Source organism: Ambystoma mexicanum, chromosome 9 (assembly GCF_040938575.1).
Source record: "Ambystoma mexicanum isolate Mex_15411 chromosome 9, UKY_AmexF1_1, whole genome shotgun sequence".
Classification (NCBI taxonomy): Eukaryota; Metazoa; Chordata; class Amphibia; order Caudata; family Ambystomatidae; genus Ambystoma; species Ambystoma mexicanum.
This window is the reverse complement of record NC_090931.1, coordinates 711,278,202-711,300,579: the sequence shown is the minus strand read 5'-3', so window position 1 is coordinate 711,300,579 and position 22,378 is coordinate 711,278,202. Positions and strand designations below refer to the sequence as shown.

General features: G+C 44.9%; 1 protein-coding gene across 1 annotated transcript in view; it reads left to right on the top strand.

Moving 5' to 3' along the window:
• IDH1 (isocitrate dehydrogenase (NADP(+)) 1) overlaps positions 1-22,378 on the top strand; it is a 358,127-nt gene that overhangs the window by 268,920 nt on the left and 66,829 nt on the right. The window contains exons 6-7 of the mRNA XM_069615604.1: positions 4,903-5,054; positions 5,625-5,765. Of these exons, the coding sequence (XP_069471705.1) occupies positions 4,903-5,054; positions 5,625-5,765 (293 nt within the window). The remainder of the gene's footprint in view (positions 1-4,902; positions 5,055-5,624; positions 5,766-22,378) is intronic.

Below are 22,378 nucleotides of genomic sequence, written 5' to 3'. Positions count from 1 at the left end.
GGAAGAGGACAGGCCGCACAGAAAGGTAGAAGACGAAATTTCCCTCGTAGTGGAAGAGATGCGAAATCGGCCTCAGCAGCCGCATCTTTGCCCTCAGCCGCTCCTGCAGCTGCTTCCAAATCTCTGAGGTCTTAGCACACAAGACCCCGGTGGGAGGCAGAATCTCTCAGCATCTGAACAAATGGCGGGGAATTACTTCAGATGCTTGGGCACTGGAAACAGTAGCTCAAGGTTACTGCCTTCCCTTCCTAAAAAGGCCTCCGGACCATCCACCGCGCGAGCCAACTCTGTCAAAATTCCAGATCTGCTCCTTGTGCAGGAAATTTTAACCCTGCTAGAGAAAGGTGCAATAGAACATGTACCTGTAGCAGAGAGGAACAAGGGTTGGTACTCCCCTTACTTTCTCATCCCAAAGAAGGACGGAGGAGTGAGACATCTTGGACTTAAGAAGCTTGAACAAGTTCCTCAGGAAGGACAAGTTCAAGATGGTAACCCTTTCTCAGATCCTCCAGGCTCTCCAACTCCCAAGACTGGTTGGTATCATTGGACCTTCAGGATGCTTACTTTCATGTGCCAATCCATCTCAAGCACAAAGTACCCGAGGTTCACGGTTGGCGGCTCTCACTTTCAGTTTCGAGTTCTGCCATTTGGGCTGACCTCCGCTCCGAGGGTTTTCACCAAGCTGATGGCGGTCGTGGCAGCGAATCTCAGGAGAGGGTGGGGGATTGAAGTCTACCCCTACCTGGATGATTGGTTGTTAAGAGCTTGTTCCCCCTAACAAGCTCAAGAACATCTTGCAATCACCTGCCTCTCCCTACACAAGCTGGGCTTATGATACCATTCCAAAGACTCCAGTTTATCGGAGCAGTCCTGGATACTCCCTTGGGCAAAGCCTCGCGAGGTGAGAACTCTTCACATTCTGCAGATGGTAACAATATTCCTGAATGCTCACTGTCTACCGGCCTACGATTTTCTGAGGCTGCTCAGTCTCATGGGGTCCTGCATTTTTCTGGTGCCAGAGGCTTGACTGAGAATGAGGTTTCTTCAATGGGCCCTCAGAACTCTGTGGTCCCAATTCTCAGGGAGTATGTCGGATCTTCTGCAAGTCCCGAGCACAGTTGCTCAGGATCTACTATGGTGGGCTTGCAACGACAATCTCCTCAAGGGATAATCTTTTTGGCAACCATGGCCAGAGATAACCGTAGTGACGATGCCTCACTCACAGGGGAAGCCCATACCAACAATCTAACAATCAGCGTTCGTTGGTCTCCATGGGATTCCAATGCTGCACATCAACCTGTTGGAGCTGAGAGCGATCAGACTAGCGCTGAAGGCCTTTCTGCCCTCTGTACAAGGAAAGAATGTCCTGATAATGACAGACAACACAGTGGCCATGTACTACCTCAACAAGAGAAGAGGCAGAGGGTCACTACCACTGTGCAGAGAGGCAATGCAGCTCTGGTTCAGGCCAATACAAGAAGGATTCTCTGTCGGCAGTTCACCTAGCGGGAGAGCAGAACACAGCGGCGGATGCTCTGAGCAGGCAGAGCACAGTATCCCACGAGTGTGAACTAGCTCAGGAAGCCTTTCAAGAGATCTTCACCCTTTGGGGATCCCCTCAGGTGGATCTGTTCGCGACCTCGGTCAACCGAAATTGTGATCAGTACTGCTCAAGGGAATTTTCCCCAAGAGGAGCTCTAGGAGACACGTTCGTAATAGACTGGGAATTTCCACTTCTGTATGCGTTTCCTCCAGTCCCCGTGATTCCTCACGTAATCACGAGGTTGAGAAAGTTCAAGAAAACCATGATCCTAATTGCCACGGATTGGGCCAGGAGTACGTGGTACCTGGACATTCTGGACATGTTCATCTGCCCTCCAATACGTCTTCTACAAAGAGAGGATTGTCTCTCACAAAAGGAAGGTCGAGTTCTCCATCCATAGGTTAAGACACTCAGCCTTCACGCATGGTTTCTAAGAGGCTGGAATATAAGGATTGGGACCTCCCGGATGACATAATGGAGATATTGCTTTCGGCCAGAAGGCCAGCAACTAAGTCTCTGTACCAGTGTCGTTGGAATAATTTCAGTAATTGGTGCAAAGATAAGAATGTGGATCCATTCCAATGTGGCACACCTATAGTGCTTTCTTTCCTGTTACATTTAGCCAATCTGGGGCTCCAGATTGGAATGATAAAAGGTTATTTGGCGCTGTCCATTTTCAAGCGCTCCTCGGAAGAGGTTTCCTACTTCAAAATTCTATTAATCATTCAATTCCTGAAAGGGCTCACTAATGTGTACCCTCCAGTCCCTTTTCGTGTCCCGACTTGGGATTTAAATCTTGTACTTAAGTTTCTAATTTGTATACCTTTTGAGCCTCTGCATTCCTGTCCCTTGAGGCTTCTAACATTAAAAACTGTCCTTCTTGTGGCCTTAACATCAGCCCACAGGGTTATTGAGTTGCAGGCTCTCTCATGTAAACATCCGTACACTACTTTTCACAAAGACAAAGTGGTACTTAAGGTTAAACCCTCTTTCTGACCAAAAGTAGTTTGACTTTCACTTGTCACAAAAAAAATCATACTACCAACGTTCTACCCTTCTTCTTATTTGGGCAAAGAGGAGTAGAGGTTTCATAGACTAGACCCAAAAAGGGCTCTCAGTTTTTATATATCAAGAATGTCAAAATTGCGTCAGGATGACCAACTTTTTGTGGGTTATACTGGCCATAAATTTGGATTAGCAGCGACAAAACAGACCATATCCTGCTGGATCATTTTGGCTATAGTTGAGGACTACAGATTGGCCGGAAAGGACCCGCCGGATGGGCTTCGAGCCCATTCCACAAGGGGTATGGCTACTTCCGCGGCTCTGAAGAGGGGAATCCCTGTAGCGGATATTTGTTCAGCCACAACATGGGCATCAATGCATACCTTCATTAAGCATTACTGCTTAGATGCTTCTTCCCATGAAGGATTATTTGCTAAGGCGGTACTACAATCCGTCCATGATAAAAAATAATTAGTACTCCCACCTTCGAAAAATGTCCACTGCTAGGGGAGTCTATCATAAGATGAGGAATACGTGGGAGGACACAATCCATTTGAAGAACAAGTTATTTACCAACTATCTTTCTTTCAACTGCATATTCCTCCCACGTATTCCTCATCGCCCCTGCCATGCTACCCCGCAGTACAGTTTGCGTTATTTACACTTCTCTCTCATGAAGAGTTTTCAGTCATGTGGCATGCCTGGGTGTTCCTCAAATATTTCCTTGAAAAAACAGAACTGAAGCCAACGGGCGTGGCACGAGCTACTTTTACTGGTGGTGACGTTGACGCAGTAAGGAGCCCGTCGAGGGACATCAAATCCACAACCTCGTGCACAGCGCCCTCTGCCGAGAATTTTTTCCGAAGCTGGCGAGATACGAATATCAGATGAGGAATACGTGGGAGGAACATCCAGTCGAAAGAACGTTAGTTGGTAAGTAACTTGTTCTTATCCTCCTCTGGTGTTCAACCGAACACTCCTGAAGATAGTGTAGCTTGGGGGTGGCAAAAGATAGTCGGGCCCAATGCTGCATGCAGCCAAGTTTTTGTGATTGGGAGGGCATCAAGTTTGTTTACTATCAGGTCGTGGATGTGTAGGGCATGAGTGGGCAGAGAGCGAGCATGGACTAGTGCTAGGTTGAGGGTTGGGTGTTTTAGTGGATGGGGACAATTGCGGCATAGATGTGCGAGCCTGAGCACGGTTAGGGTCATCATGATTAGTTACCATGTGTCGGTTATCACTCGCAAATCACTAGTGCGGAGGACACATTTTGAGGCTGGTTAGTAGGTTTGAGATGTGCTGCACATTCTAGAAACAACTTCAACATTGTTTCTTTATAATCATGCTCTAAACATATACTTTCATTAAATTGTTTTAACAATGTGATCTGGAAGGTGAGTATCCTTCTAAAGTGTGATAGGAAGGCAATTGTCGGATGAATGATTGGATAGTTAATATTAGAGTTGATAAACTACTTCATTGAGGACATGCGCTTTAGGATCCAGATGATACATTTAATGTAGAGCTGCACAGGCAAAACAGTTCAGCCGATTGTACGGTTTAATAAATCAAGCTTTCAGTACACTTGCAAAAGACCGGCACATGCCAAACAGGATTTCTAAAATATATTTATTTCTATCTCAAATTAATCCTTAATTTTATGCAAGGAACATTCGCTACTCCCTTTCAGATCACATGGCTGCAGAATGGTATAGGCTATGATTCAAAGATGAATTGCGCGTCATGAAAAGTATGTTTATTTACCTATTCGCTCAATAAATTCTTTACCTTTATGCAGTTAAGTAAACTGTATGGTGTAATGGAACAAGTCTTATATTTTTAAGAACATTTAATGTTGGCACCAGGGAAGGGAACTCCGACAATCAGATGGCTGGAAATGGGTTGCAAACTACCAGTGTCCCGCCGGTGTTTCAAGCCCCTTTCCTGGATGCTGCAATCTTCTTTTTTTGGCGCTTCAGAGTTGAACCCGGCATTCTTAGAGCAGCCTTCTATTCTGGTTTTTGCTGTTAATTTGTATGTACAATGTACACATTGGAGGATTTTGGAAAAGTGTACTGTTAACAGCTGAAGTATTGGTGCAGAATCTCTTTTGACTTCTAAATCGTCGTGCCTTAATGTTCTACAAATGAATACTTTTCTCAAGAAGTAGCAGCTATGTGTTGTAAATTGAAAATGTGTCTGCCTTGTCAGGGCTGACGTTTTAGTAGGAATTGTATGCCAGAGTATATTCAATTTGCAAGGGAGAAAGCCACAGACAGGTTTTTTGATTGGTGCGTCTCTTAAATTGAGCCTTAGAAACTACCTACAGTTATCTTAAATCAAATTTCTTTTAGGGAATATAAACCACAATTTGAAGCCAAGAAAATCTGGTATGAGCACAGACTGATTGATGACATGGTGGCCCAAGTCATGAAATCGGAGGGAGGTTTTATCTGGGCATGCAAGAACTATGACGGGGATGTGCAGTCTGACTCTGTGGCACAAGGTAAGAGCAGAAATGAGTCTGCGGGAGAAAGTAACCAAATCACAATTTCAAGTGGTTTCCATGGAATTTCCTGTGTCCATATAAAGAGCCTCATTAAGAGTTTGGAGGTATTAACCGTCCTAATATCTCCAAAAGGAATGAGTTGATACCGATTTAACTATGAGCTGATTGAGGCTTTTGTTGGTCCTCATGCTAAAGTGTCATTGGAGGTAATTATTTAATTTATTTTGTATGTAATACCGCCCTACATCTGCTGAGGTATTATAGACCCTTATGGGTTTACTAACTCATAATCCGGATGCCTGCGAAAACATGAGTCAAGACAGTTACCTCCTGTTTTTTCAGTTCCCTCTAAACTCTTAATGAGGCTCATATTGTTTGGGCATTTTTCTAATTGTATTTTTTACCAGCAGATTTTCTTGCCAGCATCTGTTCTCATGATATAAGGTGTTCGTTTTAGTGCTAGTTAAATATGGCCTTTTATATTGTTTCCACTTTAAAATGTATGCATTGTGATGTAAATCAGTGTTTTAAACCGGGATCTGAATATTCTTATGTTTTTGTCATTAGGGTATGGTTCTCTTGGCATGATGACAAGCGTGCTCATCTGTCCAGATGGGAAGACTGTAGAAGCAGAGGCTGCACATGGTACCGTAACCCGTCACTACCGCATGCATCAAAAAGGGCAAGAAACATCTACTAATCCTATTGGTAAGAGGAACTTGCTTCTGAAAATATGAAACTTGTAGCCTCATTGCCACTTCAGACCGCTTGTCGGAGCTAGATGTGGTTGTGTGTTGGTAGTCATTCATTCGGCCTTAATGATGTCCACCCATTCATCAAACTAGTGTGAGTGTTGGCTCTGGGTAGTTCCCATCTGAAGGCTATTAAGTACCAACTTAGGTTAGGGAGTGTATTTGGAGGATCTGGTTGAGTTTGAGACAAAGCTGGTTGAGTGTGAGACAACGAGGCCATAACTACAAAGGACAGGCATTTTGACACGCTCGTATGTTAGCGGCCACATGTTTCTGTAAGTAGAGCAGGCATCTGGGCTTTTGTGAGCATTGGGTACATTGGTTGTCTTCTCGGAAACTGGTCAAAGTTGTTCCAGGGCATAGGATTCTGCCTGTTCCCTAGGTGTGCTACTATCTGTTTAATCTGTTTGACATTGTTTTCACAGCTCAAAGGAGTTTGCTTTTGGCACATTATCAAAATGTTAGCTAAACCAAGCTATATGGTCCTCTTTTTAGGGGCTGTGTGGGTGAGGACTAAACTGCATCACAAACAAAACCCAATCCCACAGCAACGGCTTCCTCCCACTCAGGCTATGAGTTTGTCTGTAGCATCTGCCCGCTATACATACAAGCTGCCCATTCGATATATAGGCAGACACACAAGGCTTTTAAAAAAATAACACATTTTAATGTCTATCACAATCATAAAAAGAGTAAAAAATACCAGTGATGCATCTAAAATTAACCCTACAGGTTCACAGAAAAAAACACCAATTCATTAAGTGTGTATCTGAACATCACCCATTAGGTTTGTACAATCGAACATATGTGGACACACTTTTGTTGTATATTCTTATAACAATATTCTCCTCTTCTTTGGGAAAAAAACCAACGTGCCAACACTAGACATGTGTTTCTAGAATCTGTACATTTCACAAGAATACAATATAGTCCATTTCCTTTGTATTTCTTCAGATATTCTGTCTTCAGGACACTGTTTCTTTGTCACATAGTCACATTTGAAACATGTTGCATACCAGGGGCACCATTGTACTCCCAAAAATAGATCTAAAAAAGATTTAAAACAAGACAGACATCTATATCAGATATTATGTGTGGTATCGTGTAATGCGTAACAAGGCAGAGCTACTGCATACATAATCTCTTTTTACTTATTAGCCGGTGGGACAATTTACACTCAAGCCCTGATCATCCCTAGATCTGGGCAGTAATCAACCCCAAAACATGAGTTGTGTACTTCATCTGTAATCATGCACATATCTGTATTACATACAATTTCTATATATTGATCCTACAATCTAATATGTCACAAAAGAACATGGTCATGTATCTTCTATGGTGGTCATTATTATTCGCTCATCACAATTTCACTCACTTGTAACTGTGCTTCGATCTTATGCACAAATAATTTACTTCATTTCCTTGGTAGTTTCATTCAAGCACTTCTGTTACACGAAACACGTGTTGCTGATTTTCCACGGTCTACCTAGTAATCCATCACAATAAACAATTCTCTGACTACACCGAGTGTCAACCTGTATCAAAACTACAGAACCACGTGTTACTAATTTACCGTGGTCTGGCCAGCAATTAATCACAGGGGACTAAACCGAGTTTGAACCCGTTAAACAACAATATTATTGCAGCCTCTTCTACTGCTTACCGCTAAAAGGGAACGCCAACCGTAACTTCCTTATTTCTTTCCCCGTTGCTTACAAGTTGTCTACTCGCAATCTTCAACGGTCCTTATCAGCCCGCCTATACACACAGTAAAACACCATTAGCATTGCTCTTACTATCCATAGAGTAGCGCTCTATTCAATCAAAAACTCCCCTCGCGTTACCTTAACAAAGGAGTTTCAAGCGTCTGTCGTTTGGCCTCTTCCAAAGTTTCTACATTATCAAAATGGACATTGCGTGCAACCAATTTCTGTGTATAGTTGGTGCTTTTGAACCAGAAACCTTTTGCACTGTGCACAATGTTTATAATTAATGGTTTTCCCACCAGGTACCTGTGGATGGATTTAAAACAAAAACAATTATGTTTTCAATAATTTGTTTGTTTGCGTAGCACAATTTAGATGAGTTGAATTGCTACGTCATGTCCCTTTTCCTATATACTCCTTTACATTTGAAGCTGTGACGAATCACTGGAATTTGTGCCTTCTCCCATTGGGGAGCCTCCTCCTCCGAGCCTCCTCCTCACCCGCCCACCCATAGGCTAGGGAGGTTAACCCGCTCCACAAAACCCTCCCTAGGAGTTTAGGCAAGTGGGACCTCACTGAAGATAATCCACCTTTGGGATAATGAATCCCGTTCCTGTGAGAAAACGTTCCATCAGCACCTCTTCAAACACAACCAGTAAAGAAAAGTGTGAAGACAATACCAGTATGTATTATTGCCATCGGGAAACTGTGATTACTCCTTTAAAAGAAAAATCACCTTTTACTGGGACAAGGAGGGAGGACCTGTGAAGGAGGAGAAAGGTCCAAACAAACGGAGAAATGAATACAGGACTGCGCCGGAGGAAGTCACACAGCTATATCATATGAGGGGGGGGGGGGGAGGATGGAGAAATAGGGAGGAAGCCCGCGAGTTACGAATCTGCTTACACGGAGGAGAGAATGGACACGCAGTGTCTTGTGACCGAGAAAAAACAAACTACAAAAGTAGACACGCAGCATCTGGGAAATCGGAGCGAGAAAGGCAACAGCAGCCAAGAGCGGGGTGGGAGGGGGGGCACGGAGGGTGGGTAGGGAGAGGGCGAGTTATTGATTAATAGTGCTTATTCTCTTCCAAGATAAGGTATTGACATTTACCGGCACCTTTTCATTCTTACCATACTCAGCCTGCTAGTAGGGGCCGTGAACAACCAGGTTCAGGCCCCTACCGGCAGATAAATCACTGAAGCTCCGGCACCATTAACAACGGTGCCTGTGCTTCAGTGTTCCCATTCCCATGGAGGTCTATGAGAACCATTTCCCCTCCTGTAATATCTCGATATAACCGGAATTTCGGGCGGTGTAAACAGTAAGCCAAGGTTGCTGGTAAGTCGCTGGTACTACCAGCAACCTCGTAATGAGGTCCTTAGCAAAGTGCAGGAGCATCATTATTGGCATACTGATACTCGCCCCAGTCAAGGAGAAACTTTGGCACACTAAAAAATAAGAGCGGGAATAAGCCTGGAATGTGCATATTGGGGTTAGACCAGACAAAGGTCTAATTAAAGAAGAGAGATATAATAGAAAAGAGAAGCCTAAAGATAAGTCTGAGACTGAGAATAAGAGTAAAGAGAAACCAAAGACTATGAACTATATATAAAAGCCCAGAGAATCTGAGGGGAGAGCCCTAAATATCGGGTGACTTTACCTTGGGAAAAGAGAATAACTAAAAGTAAAACAAGTCGTCAAGAGAAGAACAAAACCGAGAATAGTCACCAAAGAGATGAGATAAGCAGAAGTCCTATAACTGAACTGTGTGAAGTGATTAAAAACAGTCAACAGGAACTACTTGAGGATAGTTTACTGAATCGAACTTTGTGAAAACAAATCTTCAGGAGAAGGGAGTAATTTGCCCGTTTAAGTGATTACAATAGTGGTAGGGTCAGAAGGGGTTTGTTTTGACTGTGGACCGTTTCTGATTAGACTCTCTCTGACGACTAACACCTTTATCTAGTTTCTTTAGTAAGGCAAACCCAGTAGTATAGGGAAAGATGGGCATTTATTTGTGTTACAACATATCCAATACAGTGACTTATTCGATATGTTGAGGGAAAACCGAGGCCATGCTACCAATTTCTCAAACTGCCCAAAATGTACTATGCATATGACAACGGTAAGAGAAATTGTACGGAGACGTCCAGGACAAGCCCAAGTACATAAAAAGCCAATTATGACAAAAAGGTTACTCCCTGTGCCTTCTCAGTAGGACAATCGGTGTTGGTTCTACTACCCACTTCTGAGAATAAGATGGTGTCCAAATGGTTCATGCCTTTATAAAATACCTGAAAGTGAAAGACCCTTTGGACGACCTTATATCGCAACCAAGCAGGAGACAAAAGACCCAACTGTATCCTGTTAATCAACTTGGAGCGGAGAGTAGATCCGAGTGAAGAATCCATGGTAACAATGGCCACTCTTCTTACTGACTCCGACCAAGAAAACACTGTAGTATCTCCAGACTTGTCACCATCTCGACAGACGGACATCAGGGATTTGTTAGCGCAATTCCCTGAGAGATTCGTAGAACAACCAGGTAGGGGTACAGATTATTTTTTTTTATTGTATCAGAACACCTTAAGGGAAAAACAATTAAAAACCCTACATAATCCCTGAAGCTAGGAAGAAAATGGAAAAGGAGGGCTAAGAAATGCTGAGAACCAGATGGTTTGATATTATCGGGAGTCCCTGGTCCTCTTCCTTTGTATTGGTGGAAAAAACAGATTTTGTATTCATTTTGCAAAGCTCAACTCAAACTCTCTATTTGATAACTATTCACTAACACAACTATACTATGATAAATTGGGCTGAGCGAAATACATAACCACGATAGATCTAACCAAAGGCTACTGGCAGGTCCCTGTTAATCCTTCAGACTTAGAGAAAACGGCCTTTTCAACACTGCAAAGCCCATTTCAATTTAAGTTCCTACCATTTGGCCTTCATAGTGCACCTACCCCATTCCTTATGTCCTTATGGACGGAGCACTGAAACCATTCACAAGCTTTTGTGAAGCATATTTAGATGACCTTGTGAAACACAGCGACAATATACCCGACCAGGTATATTGTCTATATGAAGTTACCAAGGCTATAAGAAGATAGTTTAACTGCCAACTCTCGAATATAACGTTCTGTGGTCAAATATCTGGGTTTCTTTGTAGTACACAGTCTAATCCAACTGCAGAGCAAGAAAGTCAAAACAGTCCAACAGACTCCAGCACTTAAGACCAAGAGGGAACTTCGTGCTTTCCTGGGGATAACCACTAGTACAGTTGATTCATACCCAATTATTCGAGTATAGCCACTAACCTCACGGACAAACTCAAAAATGCACAAACCTCAAGCTACTATGGAGTAAGGAAGACCACACGAGTTTAGATGGACTGAAGAGTATCTTGTGTAACAATTTCTCATTTTACACATCAACGTTCCAAAATAGGGCTTGTGGCCATACTATCATGGCATAGAACACCCAGGGTTGTATACCAGTAGAAAACTTTTTCCAAGGTAACAAAACTATGCTACTATTAAACTGGAAGCCAGGGACGTCATTTCACTTGGTTAGCGGAAGTGACATCACACAACCCTTGACCTCTGATGACATCACATGAAGTGATGTCATTTGGCCCCGCCGCAAAGTGACATCATGGGAATTGATGGCACACAACCTTTCCCTCTTGACAAAACAGAGTGGCATTACATGGCATTGTTCATCCTCAGTACACTAAGAAAATTATGGTTACGATATCACTGTAATGATATACATTTCATGCAAGAGTGTATCACCATACGTAGCCTTACCATCAGTGTGTATAGGCCCATTTTAACAAATTACTGTGAAAGTAAGCAGACTTCCACGGCCAAATGATGCAATGCAATGGAAAGAAAATGTAGCTGTTGCATGAAAGGAACGAAGGTGTATCAACATATTAAACCCATAGAAACTGAGCCTGAACCAAGCAAATCTAGTAATCCACTGTCGGGATAGGTGCACAATAGATAGATTGTAGCAGATTTGATATATTTACAACTGTTGGAAGTTTTATGCAGCATTTTCATTTGTTACAGTTCTTACATATTGAGTGTGGCAAGGAACTCTGAGAGAACCTAATTTGTTTCCTCCCCTTTGGCTCAGGCCACATGGAGACTAAGCAAACATAATGAGCCAAGGCCTGCCACATGCCCACATTCTTCACTAGCAGTTTTGTGGTCCATGGTGGCTGCCTGAACATGTGATGTGTTCCCATATAAGAACATTCTCATGTTGGCTTTAATGGTAGTAATGATACTATAAGAACACATGTCAAGGAAATGCCCAAAAAGGCAGGCCCAATAAGACAGAATACCAAATGTCCGACCCCATTTGTTTGCATAGGTATATGTGAGTGGTGGTGGGAGTAAAGTTAATAGAAAATGTATAGGTGTAAGGTGGAGGGCTGTGGGGGGGGGGGTCTTATATATGTGAACAAATGGGGAAAACCGAAAAAAACGAATTTGTGCTTTTGGTACTCAGGCTTTTTTCCTCTGTCTTTTAACACAGATCCCATGTCAAAGCTGGCTCTGCCAGTATTTATTTTATCATTTATAAGGCGCAGTTTGCAAAGGTTACAACAACATAAGAAGCAGTATAGTAGTTAATTAACAAGTTGCAGTTTCCTTAGGATAAAAAGTACTGCAAGCGGACAGTAGGTCATCACAAATGGCAGTTTCATTGAGGGAGTATGCCAGTAACCCCACATAACCTACTCCCGTTGGCTTTACCATTAAAAATATGATGCCATAATAAGAAAACATATCCAAGGTGGCTCCAATGTAGGCCAGTCTAGACACGCAAAAACACTTATTTGAAAACGCCTCCTTTCAGAACGGTGACACACGTTTTGACAGAATAAAGGTTTGCCTGCTGTCAGCACTTTGCAGTAGCCAGCGAGCTGGCAATGTTAGTAATTACATCAAGTCCCATATCATTTAGTGCATTGTCAACGGGACCAATTCTGTGGGATCTTATGTGTCCCCTAATAGATGGTTGGGTATATGATCCTGGTCATGTTCTGTCTGGTCATTCTGTTCATATTGCAATGCCTTGTCTTACCTTGATGACATCCAGGGACAAATGTTTGATGTATCGCTGTTGACTTTTGGACCTGGTTTCTATGAATTATATTTGTATGTATTGTTTCATTCTTTGCATGCTTACTTTCCACTTGCATCAATGTCCTGAGTTATTCCCCCTTTTCGTCTGGCATAAAAACACCCAGGCAGAGGACAAGAGGGGCATCGTTTTATACTGTCTTTAGTGAGTATGGGATCATTCTGAGCATTTTTAGACAACTTCGTCTCTGTATGAAAGGAAGGGATCTGTCACTTAGCAAGGACCGTGACGGGTGGGCCTGGAGTAACGATGATTGCCAGACATAACCTTGACATGTATCAATTCCATCAAAACGTGTGCAATGTGTAACGCTCACCTGGCTCCCACGGAGGCGCTGACCTGGTCTGGATTGCTGTGACCTCTTCAAGTGTGATGCGCAGGATTCGAAACACCGACTGAACTGGACCCCCAAATCTGGCTTGTCTGGCCCGTAGAAAAATCTTTCTGTAGGTGGAGAAAGGGGATTAACTGACTGCAGAGTATTGTGATAGCTTCCCACCTCCCCTTTGCTCTTCTCTGACCACCTCCGAAATCCCCAATCAAGGCTCACCTTAATGTTTGAATGGATGAGCTCTCCATCCGGCTTCTGGTGCAGGGGCGCGTATTTGACCAGTTACTTCACTGGTTTCGGAAGGCGAAATGGTATGCAGTTTAAAAAGTTCCAGAGTAGAGTCTTCTTTGTTTGCTTTTCTTAACCTGCGATCTGTCCTTATTTTCAGGTGCAGAGTGGAAGTGATGCTTCGAGGGATATTGCCGGAGATAAACTCAGGTGAGTTTGTGATAAAATGATCCTTTTAAATGTCTTTGAATCCCTCTAGTAATGTCTTTCTTTTTTCCCCCCTTAGGGGCCGGGGTGCGGTACCAGGCCAAGAAGTGGCGCCAACCCGAAATGAGGAGTGGTTCTGTCAAATATGGCCAGGTAAATCTTGTGACGGAAAATCAGGCTTTCCTCATTTGTTCCTCCTGCTCACCTTTTTGTCTCTTCTTCTCCCCTGCAGGTGCAGAGATGTGGCGGAATGCCCAGAAGGTCGCGGTGGATAGTGAAGAGCCCACGAGGCAGGCGAGTGATGCGCGGCGCTGCTACAAGTAGCGCAATGCTTTTAAAGAATGTCTATCTTCAGGATTGCTGGCGTGATGATTCCGGAGACACGTAAGAAATTAGATTAAGTTCTTGGTTTTCAACTTTTCTCTTCCCTTCCTTCCTTTCAGGTATCCCAAGATCGAGGCGGGTGTGGCTGGAGGCAAGATGCAGGAGCAGACACGGTGAGCGTTCAGCTTCTAGATGCAGAGCAACGCGAAGCACGTGTGGCAGTCCGGGCGTGGTTTAAATAGCCTTGGAAGAAGTTCCAGGTAAGTATTCTTCCACGGTCCCCACCCAAGTAAAATAGTTCCTTTGAGAAAATAGTCCCTCCTAAGCCTCATTTGGCTTTCAGGCTTCATGCAGCATGGTCTGCGTCAGGTAAGTGCACCAAACACCTGAGCCTGGCGCCAAAGGCGCCAGGACAAAGTCCAAAGAGCCCCTATTAGGGACCGCTGGGCTTTTACCCGAGGGCATGATGCCTGCTCCCGGGGATGCTGGGCCTGTCCTGGTGCTCCGGGGGTAGGCATCATGACACAATGTCAATGCTCCAATAAAAATCCTAGCCCCAATAAGATGATCAAATTATTACTTTATGCTTCAAGAGTCTTTTTGACTGACAGCACAGCCCCTGAGAAAGTCTTTAGTCCGACCTAAATATGGACCATGGCTTCTGACACTTGCAATTTAGCTGCCGGATCTTCATCTATAAATTGATTTTAAATGATTGGTTACGTTAATTGGGAGCAATGAACGGGTTGGGAACTGACAGCCTTTCATAGATACGCTAATGTTAATTATGCTTCACTGGACCAACGTCCATGTAGTCTGCTGTTATACAAATTAACAAGGGGGGTCCTGGGAGTCCCTCTGCCAGACATTAGTCCTGGTTTCGAGAGACTTACCCAGAGTCTTTAGCTCACTATCTTTCACAGAGAAGAAATATCCCAAACCTATCTTTCACAGAGAAGAAATATCCCAAACCTATCAGTCTTTGTCCTGCCCTGGGGCAGTCCAGCACCGAAATGCTAGGCAATTCTTCTCTGAACAAGAGTACCAACAGAAACCCCAGACACGTGTTTCGGTCTGGTTGGACCTCATCAGTAGGGTGGTTCTGTGCCTCTCTAAGAATAGTGCGCAAGGGGTCCATGTCTGGATTCCCCTAGTAACTTACTCTTGGTACTCTTGTTCAGAGGAGAATTGCCTTGCATTTCGGTGCTGGACTGCCCCAGGGCAGGACAAAGACTGATATGTTTGGAATATTTCCTCTCTGTGAAAGATAGTGAGCTAAAGACTCTGGGTAAGTCTCTCGTAACCAGGACTAATGTCTGGCAGAGGGACTCCCAGGACCCCCCCTTGTTAATTTGTCTGCTGTTATACTTCATTTTTCTTTTTGTTTTGTTTATACAAGCAGTATGGTTTACATAGCCTTACCTTTTCTGGATACACAAGAAGAGGTTTGTGTGCTTTCTCAGACCATGGAGCGTCCCTACTCAGCTGTTAGAGGAAACCTGGCAGTATACACCAACGGGACCAATTTCGCTGCTTTCTCCCATAATGTATTTTGTACAGTCCATTAAGCACACCTCTGCAATGAATGGCACTGCATTTGATGCAACGCTGGTTCATCACTAACCAGCAGAATTGTCCCTTTCTGCGCTACTTAGAGTGACAGTAACCATATTACAATTACATTTCTAGGTGATGTCGCACCGTTTTTCAGAACTATATACATTTTCTTTTCATTATTAAGACTACTCGTGCATAAATGTGCTTGATTTCCCTGCCAAGGTTCATCTCAACCTGACCTAATTCAAAGTAGTGGCCTTGTAAATTGCAGAAAAAAAGCAAATCCGACCTGGTTTTGCCTTTCCAATTATTGAGAACATTTCATTGCAATCCAATTCACAGTGCTATGTCCTTGGACGCGTGCGTTCTGTCAGGACGATGATGCGTGCATGCCGACTTTAATTTGGCTTATTGTTTTGGCCTCTACCATGTCGGTTGTACCCACCCCCTCCCCCCTCCTCGCTACCACAGAGCCAGCACTGGCCTACTAGCTATTTTTAAAAATAATGTTGGTGTGAGGCGTGGCGTGTGCTGCTTTACATTGCTAAGTAACCTTGCATTGATTGAAATGAGCCAGACACTTAATATACCAGAAAGGTTGCACAATACCGCCTCTTCGCAGTCTCTTGCGGCGCCTTGTTTTACGTCATCTCTTCTCATGCTATCCACGCACACTGCACAGCCCACCTTTCTTTTAGAAGGCGTTGGCGCCTATTAACAAATGACTCCGCGCTGGCGTGGGAAACTTCTTGAAAATAAGCCCCACCCCTGTGCTTTTAAGACCTCTGACTTTCCGTGGTTAAGCAACCGCTGACAAGTTACAGAACTCGTGCAAGCAACATGAGAGCGAGTGACGACAGTTGCAGCCCAGGAAGCCACCTATATTGAAGGGAAAAAACGGAAGTTCAGAGCTTCCGGTTCTTTCAATATAGGTAGGGGGGAAAACCTGGCAGTATACACCAAAATGACCAATTTCTCTGCTTCCTCCCATTAATGTATTTTGTACAGTCCATTAAGCACACCTCTGGAATGAATGACACTGCATTTGATTCAATGCTAGTTCATCACTAACAAGCAGAATTGTCACTTTTTGCACTTCTTGGAGTACATATTTGCAAGAAACGTGAAAAGAAGATGCATATTGCGAAGTAGGCAATTAATAGACCAGGACAGAGTTAGCCCAGTCCACACAGCGAAGCAAGGAGTATCAAGGACAGTGTGAGGGGTACCTCCTCTTCTCAAAGAGACCATCAGTCCAAGCTTCAACAATGACTGCCACAAGGGCAGTCGATTAGGAGGGAGGGTGGCCCACCACCTCGACCAGTGGCATTTGATCAGGACAGACAGATGGGTGCTGGACGCAGTCCAATACGGCCACTCTGAGTTTGAGTGTCTGCAACTCCCTATTCCTCCAGTAAAAAGATAACAGCCGCACCTTCAGGTCTTGCGTCAGGAGGTTGTCTAATGCTGCAAAAGGGTGCAATCGAGAGGTCCCAGTATTGGAAAAGGGAAGAGGAACCTGCTTCAGGTTCTTTGTCATCAAAAAGCCGAACGGAAAAGGGCGCCCCATTCTGGACCTGCGGCCACTCAACAAGACTATAAAGCGACAACATTTCAGGATGCTAATGATGCAAGAAGTCATACGAACTGTTCAGCTGGAGGAATTTCTGGCATTGTTGGATCTCGAGGATGCGTACTTTCACATCCCCATGCACCCCAAGCATTGCAAACTTCTGCGGTTCGTGGTGTGGCGACAGGCATTACCAGTTTCGGGTTCTCCTCTTTGGCCTAAAGTCACTTTCAGGACTTTCACTAAGTGCTTGGCTCTGGTGGCGGCTTACCTCCGCAGAAACGGACACCATGTTTACCCGTACCTGGATGACTGGTTGGTCAGGGGGCAACTTGTCAGTGGACGTCCGAGTCTCTCAGCGCAGCCATGCTCCTTTTACAGCGTCTGGGCTTCGCAGTCAACTTTGGCAAATCCTGTCTAACACCCTCAAGCGATTTGTTTTTTTCTGAGGGCTGATTTTCAGACGGCACTCAATCAAGTCAAGCTGTCGAAGAAAAGGATAGAGAAGCTGTTGTCCCTGGCGGGCTCCTTTTTACTGGGAACTTCCGTCAAGGTCCACTTGTACACGTCTCTTCTCTGCTCCATGGCATCCTGCATCCCACTCATTCCGAATTGTCAGCTTTTCATGCGCTTTTTGCAGGAGTTTCTCGTTTCAAGGTGGTCACAGATCCATGGCTCCTGGTCCGACAGGGTGATCTCCCGGTCTCTTGCAGACGCCCTGCAGTGGTGGACTCACTCTGGCAACATCATAAGGGGATGCCCCTGGTGGAACCAGACTTTCAGTAATCGGTCATGACCGATGCATCCCAGGTTGGATGGGGTGCACACCTGAACCAGTTCCAAGTCAAAGGCCTGTGGTCCCTCAGAGGTTTCTATACATATCAATATTCTCAAATTGAGGGCAGTTCACCTCGCACTCAGATGTTTTCTTCCCCTCGTTCAGGACTCTGGTACGGATTCTCACCGACAACACAACTATGTTCCATCTACGCAAACAGGGGGGCACAGATTCACAGTCTCTGTCCTAGGAGGCTCAGGCCATCTGGGCCATAGCGCACAGGGTTCAGATCCTGGATTTCTACCTACCAGGGATTCAAAACATTTGGGCAGATGCATGAATGGCGGGTGAAGGACAACCAGGTGGCGAGAATTTTCAGGGAATGGGGTACCGCCCCCCCCCTCCCCTCTGGACTTGTTCGCCAGCTCTGAGAACAAGCAGTGCCATTTCTTTGCCAGCCGTGTCTCATCCGGACTTCGGTTTCCACTGATGAGGAAAACCATTCAGATGATTCATAAGGTTCCATGCAGGATCATTCTGGTGGCCCAGTTCTGGCCCAGACAGACCTGGTTCTCAGACCTTCTTCACCTAGCGATGGAAGACCCTCTTCACCTAGGTTCAGAGCCGGATCTTCTTTCACAGAACAACAGGATGGTGTGGCATCACAACCAGGCCTCCCTCAACCTAGCAGCGTGACTCCTGACCACTCCAAATTCAGGTACCTAAAGATTCCTTAGGCATGTCGCCGCATCTTGGCTGCAGCGAGGGCACCATCTACCAACGCCTCATATGCCCATAAGTGGAAAAGGTTCTGTATCTGGTGTTCTCAGTAGCCGGACTTGCAGCCATTGCAGGTTTTCGCCTCCACAACTCAATCCTTACCTTCTGATGTTTGCAAAGGAGGGTCTGGCATTGTCTTCTATCAAGGTCCACTTGGCGGCCATCTCAAGGCTCACGCGGCAGCGCAACTTTACACCTCTGTTTAGTGATAGACTGATTAAACATTTCCTCAAGGGCCTTTTTAGGCCTTTCCCCCTGAAGAAAAAGTTTTCTCCAGTCTGAAGTGTCAACTAGGTGCTTGCAGCCCTCATGAAACCACTGTTTGAGCCTATGTCAAAGGCTGCCATTACATTTCTCACATGGAAGGTTGTTTTTCTGGTGGCCATTACATCTTCCAGGCGAGTTTTGGAATTTCAGGCTCTGGTCATTGACCCTCCATAGCTGCGATTCATGAAGGACGAGTTTCTCCTCTCTACAAATTCCCACTTTATTCCTAAAGTTCCGTCGGACTTTCACAAGAACTCTACGATGGCCTTACCGACCTTTTTTCCTAAGACTTCCACTCCAGCTGAGAAAGCATTGCATCGCCTCGATTTCAACAGGGCTCGGACGTTCTATCTGGACCGGACTAAGTCTTTCAGGGCATCGAAGAAACTCTATGTGGCTTTCGGCCCCTCTAACAAGGGGAAGCCGATTTTCAAAGCAAGGCATCTCACGATGGGTGTCATCTACGATATCATTCGGCCACGAAAAAACAAGTAAACCTTTACAGTCTACTCCAAGGGCTCACTCTACAAGATCCACAGCGTCTTCGGCGGCCCTTTAGGCGGGCATACCGCTCAGTGACATTTGCCAGGTAACGACGTGGGCAGTACTGCACACGTTCCCTAGACACTACTGTCTGAATCAACAACATGCTGAGGATGTGCAAGTGGGGCGTGCTGTGCTTCAACGCCTGTTCCAGTAAGGTAAGCCCCGCAGCTTCCGTGGTTTGGGCTCTGCTCATGTTTTCTTTCTGTTTATATTGCCTTTCATATATGTCCTGTGTGCCTGTTATGCACCTCCAGGTCCTCTTACTGCTACGTAGTCTATTCACAGCATGTGAATCCATGAAAGATCCATTGTTGGAGAAGGGAGTAGTTTCTTACCTGTAACACCATTTCAACAGCGTTGGTATCTTTCATGAATTCACACGTGCCCTCCAGCCTCCCCACACCCCACCCCCTCCATATCCCCCTTCAGGCAAACATCCTCTTAAGGTATCCTCCTTGTTTTGAGAGGTTAATATCTGAAGGGAAACCACGGGGGCTTGGCTATATACTGGACGTCCCATTGGTGCTGACTAAAGCACCTATAAAGACGTTGATGGGACACTCGAGGTGCCAAAGTTTTTCCATAGAAAAACCACTACATTAAAGCCAGAGGTTTACCAGCCTGATGACGGCATGTGAATCCATGAAAGATACCAATGCTGGAGAAATGGATTTACAGGTAAGAAACTACTCCCGTATGTAATATTGCCATCAAGAAACTGATTACTCCTTTAAAATAAAAATCACCTTTTATGCCTCAATGCTGGCAAAAATGTGGACAGCTCAGCTCTTACATTTATATGTGGTGGACCTGCCCCGCTGTGCAAACCTTCCTGAACCACTGCATTTCTGTTATAGAAAGTATCACTCGAGTGACAATTCCCAGGGAGCTGGAAGTAATCCTACTGGGCGCACCAGCGCCAGGGTCCTACCCAAGAACAGGGAAAACCACCATTCTTCTTACACAACTTTTACTAGCAGGGAGGATCACGATTGCTCGCACCTGGAATACCTCTGAGGGACCCTCAATGACTATGATCAAACTCTGGGATGTTTTAGTGGCAGAGAAGGTCACGGCAGCCAAAGCAGCCCTCCTGAAAGCAGGTTTACAGACATTTGGGCCCCGATTATAGAGTACGACCAGAATTTTCCAGCGTAGACTTGCACACCTCGAGCTGTTCGATTGGCCCTACAGGGCAATGCTGGAATAGAAATGAATGACCTCGAACTGCTGGGCCGGAGGGATGCATGAACTGATGGAATGGGGAAAGGAGATGAGAAAGCGGGGGAAGGAGAGGGCCTGAGAGGGACCACTCAACCATGAACAGCTTCTGTGTTATGGCGTTTTATATGCCCTGTACTTATGCATTGTCTCCACTTGTGCAACAGATTTAAAATAAAATTGTTTTTAAAAAAATCACCTTTTTACTGGGCTGAGGAGGAGAGAAGATGAAACAAACTGAGAAAGGAACACTGGTCTGTGCTGGGGAAGTCCCACGGCCAGGTAATTTATTAGAAGGGAGGAGACTATAAAAAGAGGGAGGAAGCCCACGATTCGGCTCATTAGCTTAAATGGAGGAGAGGATGGACGCATGGTGTTCTAGGACTGGGAAGATGCAAACTGCAAAAGTAGACTCGCTGTGTTGGGGAAACCAGAGATGGCAGAGAAGCCAAGGTGTCCGAGCCTGGAGAGTGAGAACGAGCCGAGTGGTGGCGTGACCACAACAGTGCCGTAGTGGACCAGGGGGTCCCTTGAACAACGCTGATACCACTCCACTAGAACTAATGCGGAATCTACCAACACACTGAATACTGAGAAACCTGCTCATGCAGCAACACAAAGGAAAAGCAGCAGAAGAATCAAAAGAGGACAATCTGATAAACCGGAGAGAAGGTCTCACCGGAATCAGAAAACAGACATTATCCCTTACCACGGCAGGTAACTGGGGAAAATGGGAGACCCGGGATGGGGGAAATAGAATCGTTATTGGAATGCTCAAATTGGACCCAGTCAACATAAAGCTTTGACATTTAAAGAAGTGAATGTGAATCATAATTGGGATACTCATCCCAGTCAAGAAGAAAACTTTGGCACAAAATAAGAGCATGGACAAGCCTCAAGACTGGAATGTTCAAATTTGGGTTAGACCAGACAAAGGTCTAATTAAAGAAGAGAGATGTAATGGAAAAGAAAAGCCAGAAGATACGGCTGAAACTGAGAGTAAAGTCCAAAGAAAAACCAAAGACTGAACAATATCTCAAAGACTAGAGAATCTGAGGGGAGAGCCCCAAGTGTTGTATAATGTTACCTTGGGAAAAGAGAAGGATAACTAAGTCAAGCGAAGAACAAAACCGAGAATAGTAACCAAAGAGATCAGAATCAGACGTTGCATAACCCTGTAACTGAACTGTATGAATTGAGTCACCAGGAACTACTTGAGTATAGTTTACTGAACTTTGAGAAAAAAGTCTTCAGGAGAATGGAGGCCTTCTCCTGTTTTTAGTTATTATAATAATGGTAGGGTCAGAAGGGGTTACTTCGGACGGTGGACAGATTCGGTTTAGACTCTCACTAACTGACAAGCGCCTTAGCTAGTTTTGTTAAGTAGGGGAAACCCCTTGGTATAGGGAAAGATGGCCATCTAGTCTTGTGTTTAATAAAACTTTCAGTGTGATGGATAATTAGAGTCTGCATCCTTCTGACCTGCCACAAGGCACACAAGGGAATACCTGGATTTGCCCACCCACACTGGCTCATCCGACTGGCTTTACCCGCTAGTCCTTTTTACCACTTTACGGGTCTGTATCCCTTGCACCAGCTGGCAGCTTTTACTGTTGCAACAGCTGTCTTATTATATTTTTTTATTAGAATGCTGATTTCCTCACCCCATCCCCTCACAGCCATACAGTTAAGGTAGGCTGGTGATGACTGCTTTCAGCTCCTGCTTCAGCATCTTGCGTGTTGGAAACTCGCCATCACTCTCTTGGGTGCTTAGGTCATGAGTGGGATACTTGTGTACCCTGCAGGTCCCTAGGTCTGTGTGCTCTTTGACACAGATTAAACCTTGGAAGGACCGGTTGGCTCCTCATCATGTCAGGAAATGTGTTGA